General features: G+C 51.3%; 1 protein-coding gene across 1 annotated transcript; it reads right to left on the reverse strand.

Annotated features, from left to right (window-relative positions):
- Nucleotides 1-841: 841 nt before the first annotated feature.
- LOC100545477 (histone H2A.Z) lies at nt 842-3,110 on the reverse strand. The gene is made up of 5 exons (XM_003205752.4): nt 2,953-3,110; nt 2,424-2,501; nt 1,953-2,066; nt 1,388-1,517; nt 842-1,265 (listed from the first exon to the last, which is right to left on the reverse strand). Exons 1-5 carry the CDS (start codon nt 2,953-2,955, stop codon nt 1,204-1,206), a joined length of 387 nt encoding a protein of 128 aa, XP_003205800.1. The 5' UTR covers nt 2,956-3,110; the 3' UTR covers nt 842-1,203.
- Nucleotides 3,111-3,749: the final 639 nt, after the last annotated feature.

Here is a 3,749-nt window from a genome sequence, read left to right on the forward strand (position 1 = left end):
CGGCCCCTGGGTGAGCCGCCGTGGAAAAGTACCGCTGCACTGCGGGACCGGAGCGCCGCGTCAAACTCCGCGGGCCCTTTCCTGGGATGAAGCGCGCGTCAAGATCTAGGTCAACACCTTCCCGCGGCCCTGCTGCAGAAGACGCCGGGAGTAAAGGCGCCTGCTCCATACGGCAGTGCTGGTAGAAGCAACTCACTGCTGGTGTAGGCATGGAGCTTACTCCCCTTGCTGCTGAAATGTGACCTCTGCCAAAGAGGAGCATCTGCACAATGGTGACATAGGCCTTCTCTAAGTAATGAACTTTAAGAGAGCTAAAGGAGGTGCAATAAAAATCCCTTTAGTCCACTTCTCTTGAGAATGCTACTGCTGTACAAACAACAATCCCTCATTTTTAAACTCAACAGGTGTAGTTCAGCACCCAAACAACCTAAGACCAGGCTAAAATAAAGCCAACACTTTGCACCTTAGAAGACAAACAATAGGCTGAAGTAGCCCATCTCTCAGTATCCAGTCAGCATACCCTCTTCCCCCCGACAGACAGCCCCCCCTCCCTCCACAAGAGCTGCCATCAAGCTGAGCTATCCTTCAACAGGAGAGGCCTTACAGCCAAAGAATGGACACGCTGAGTCCCAGACTTTATTCTGATAACTTTAACTAAAGCAATTCTTGCTCAAAGATGCACATTTGATGATATTTACCAAGGGCAGTATTTGTCTAGGAACATGTTTCCAGATATTCCAAGTACAGCTTCCAGGACTACATAGTCCTAAGTTCTTGGAACTGCTCTTTAAGAGCTGCATAACTGAGATGAATTATTTTTCAGTTAGTGGGCAAGACACAATCAGTATTCATATACCATTTATTGAATATTTCCACTCTAGTGGATGAAAAGTCTGTACAAAACCAAACATTTCATTTACTTAGTCAAATTCCATTTACTTACTTAGTCAAACCAATCTAAAAACAGTCATCTCAATCAAAACCCACTGCAAATACAATAGCTTCTTTGAAGCCATGGTAACACTTAAATACGGTTAAGACTTCAATGCAGAAATTTGGTTTCTTGAGAAAGCTCAAGTGAGCTTCAGCTTCTTAAAGTTACAAAAAGGCAAAACTGTGTTTCACAGATACAGTCCACTGGAATCACCAACACTGGACAATAAGTACTTAGAGTCCTGAGATAACAAGGGAACCTGGTATCCTTTAGACTGTTTTCTGTTGTCCTTTCTTTCCAATGAGAGATTTGTGGATATGTGGTATTACACCTAAGAAAAAAATAAGACAATGTTATTTCTCTTCAATTTTGCTAACTTCCACACTTAAAGATTAAGCTACCTCCGTAACTGTCAGACTTACTGCCACAAACAGCCACAAGCTATTTACGTACCACCACCAGCAATTGTTGCCTTAATGAGCGAGTCCAATTCTTCATCTCCTCTAATTGCAAGCTGCAAGTGACGGGGAGTGATACGCTTCACCTTCAAGTCTTTGGATGCATTTCCAGCCAACTCAAGAACCTGAAGACAAAGATTTTTGAAGCAAGTTACAGATACCAAATGAAATCACATGTACAGCCTTAGCTATACCCTACCCAAATGTGCTGGTGGTGACAAGACAAGGTAAAAAGCACACAACGCTTTTTAAAGGTTTCCTTCTCTGGAGCTCTGGATTTAGTTCTAAGATCTGTGTTTTACAGCAGATATGAAGTGCTGCAACTGCACATTAAATACTTCACACCTCCATGCGTCTTCTAAATTGGGGAATTTTACCCTGTATTTCATGCAGGTAAAATAGCTGCATGTACTTCATCGTCTTCTGAGGAAGCACACACTTGGATCTGCTCAAAATGTGTGAAGAGCTCACAGTTCAGTCTCAGTCTGTGAATAGTGGACTCTGGTCATTGTGTCATTCGGGAATTATTATCCTGCATGCACCCCTCCCAGGGGCTTTACCTCCGCTGTCAAGTACTCCAGGATGGCAGCACTGTACACAGCAGCTGTTGCTCCAACACGCCCATGGCTGGTAGTCCTGGACTTCAGGTGCCTGTGGATGCGGCCTACAGGGAACTGCAAAAAAATAACATGAGTAGAGTAGGTTTGACTACAGACATGTGGAAAGAAACCCAGTGCGCCAAAGCACACGACAGAAATGGCCCACTACAGAATGCTGTTTCAGTACTTGGCATCTCACTCTTACAGCTGGATCCTAACTTCACCACCCTGCCCCTGTGCAAGGGGGCAAAAGCCTAGAAACCATTCTCTTACCCCAGCCACACAAGTACACAATAGGTCTAAAAGAACAGGATCAAGCTGCACACTTCCTTACAGTCCTTCAGATAACAGCAATACTGCAGGATTCACACAGCACACCCAGAGACACAAGGCTAACCCGAATTCCCTTTGCCCACACCCCTCTCTGCTCACCTGCAAACCAGCCCGTTGAGAACGGGACACTGCTTTTGTCTTGGTCTTTCCGGAGTCCTTCCCAGCCTTGCCACCAGCCTGACGAGAACAGACGCGTGAGGCCCGGCGCTCTACCCGCCATCCCCCCCCACCAGCGGCACAGAATCCGCGCGCAGCAGCAGCACCGCCATACTCCGCATGCGCTAAGCTCCATCCCAACTCCCTCCCCTCGCCTTACGAGACGACGGCGCATGCGCACTGCCCACTACACTTAGTAGCACGGCCGCTCCCTGTGCGCATGCGCGGCCACCACTCCCTCTCCCCGGCGGCGCCAGTGCGCTTGCGGCTCGCCTCCCCGCCACCCTCCTCCCCCCTTCCCCCAGCTTCCTCCAACCCCCCTTTCCACCGCCTACCGGCAAGGTAACACACCCGCTGCGCGCGCTGCCCGTCCGCGCTCCCCTCCCCCTTCACCTAACGGTCACTGTCCCTCAGCCTCCGCCATCGCGGCCTCCACCCGGCCCAGCAACCTCCCCACCCTGCGACTTCTCACCATCGCGAACCGGACCGCCGCACAGAGATAGATAGGAGAAAGACAGCCTTCCGCAAGCACCGAGCCCGGACGACGGCACCGACCAGCCTCGACCCGCCGCGATTCAAACTGCACTCGCTCCCGCCTTCCCCCGGCGCTTTATAACCGCCGAGCCGCCTGCATCCGGGAACCCCGGCCTAGCCGCCAGCCAATGGCTGCGGGCGGAGGCATGGCGCTCTGCCCCAGCGACAACCAATGGCGGTACGGGGCGGTGCCGGCCGCGCGCTGTGGCGCAGAGAGAGAGGCCCCGCCCCCATTTAAAGAAACAGGCTCCGCGGGCGGGGAGAGGGCGCCGCAGTGGCGGGACCGGGAGCCATGGCGGGTGCGGGGGACCCGGCCGTGGTGGCCGTAGCCTGCCTAGGACTCAGCGTCAGCTGGCACGGACGTGCAGTTGCTTCTTCAGGCATGTGTGGTGTCACACTCTCGCGGCTGGCAGCCACCCTTTGTATGTCACATCCAGTGGCTGTAGAGGCCGGCGGGGAAGAGGTACTCTCATGACAACGACACGCACATGCTCTGGGTTTTATTTTTACCTCCGTCTTACGTAAGAGGCACGTGTTATCGAGGGCCTCAGACCTCCTGGTCTTGACTGTTCCATTAACCAAAGTTATGCCAAATTCAGGTCTCTTCTTGACTGTAACAATGCAGTGCATCAACATGGCACTCATGTCATGTTTCCCTGACAAAACATCTCATCCAGAGTTTATTTCAGACACCATTTACGGTACACCATCATCATTTTTCACTTCAGAAAAAGG

This window comes from Meleagris gallopavo, chromosome 4 (genome assembly GCF_000146605.3).
Source record: "Meleagris gallopavo isolate NT-WF06-2002-E0010 breed Aviagen turkey brand Nicholas breeding stock chromosome 4, Turkey_5.1, whole genome shotgun sequence".
NCBI lineage: Eukaryota > Metazoa > Chordata > Aves > Galliformes > Phasianidae > Meleagris > Meleagris gallopavo.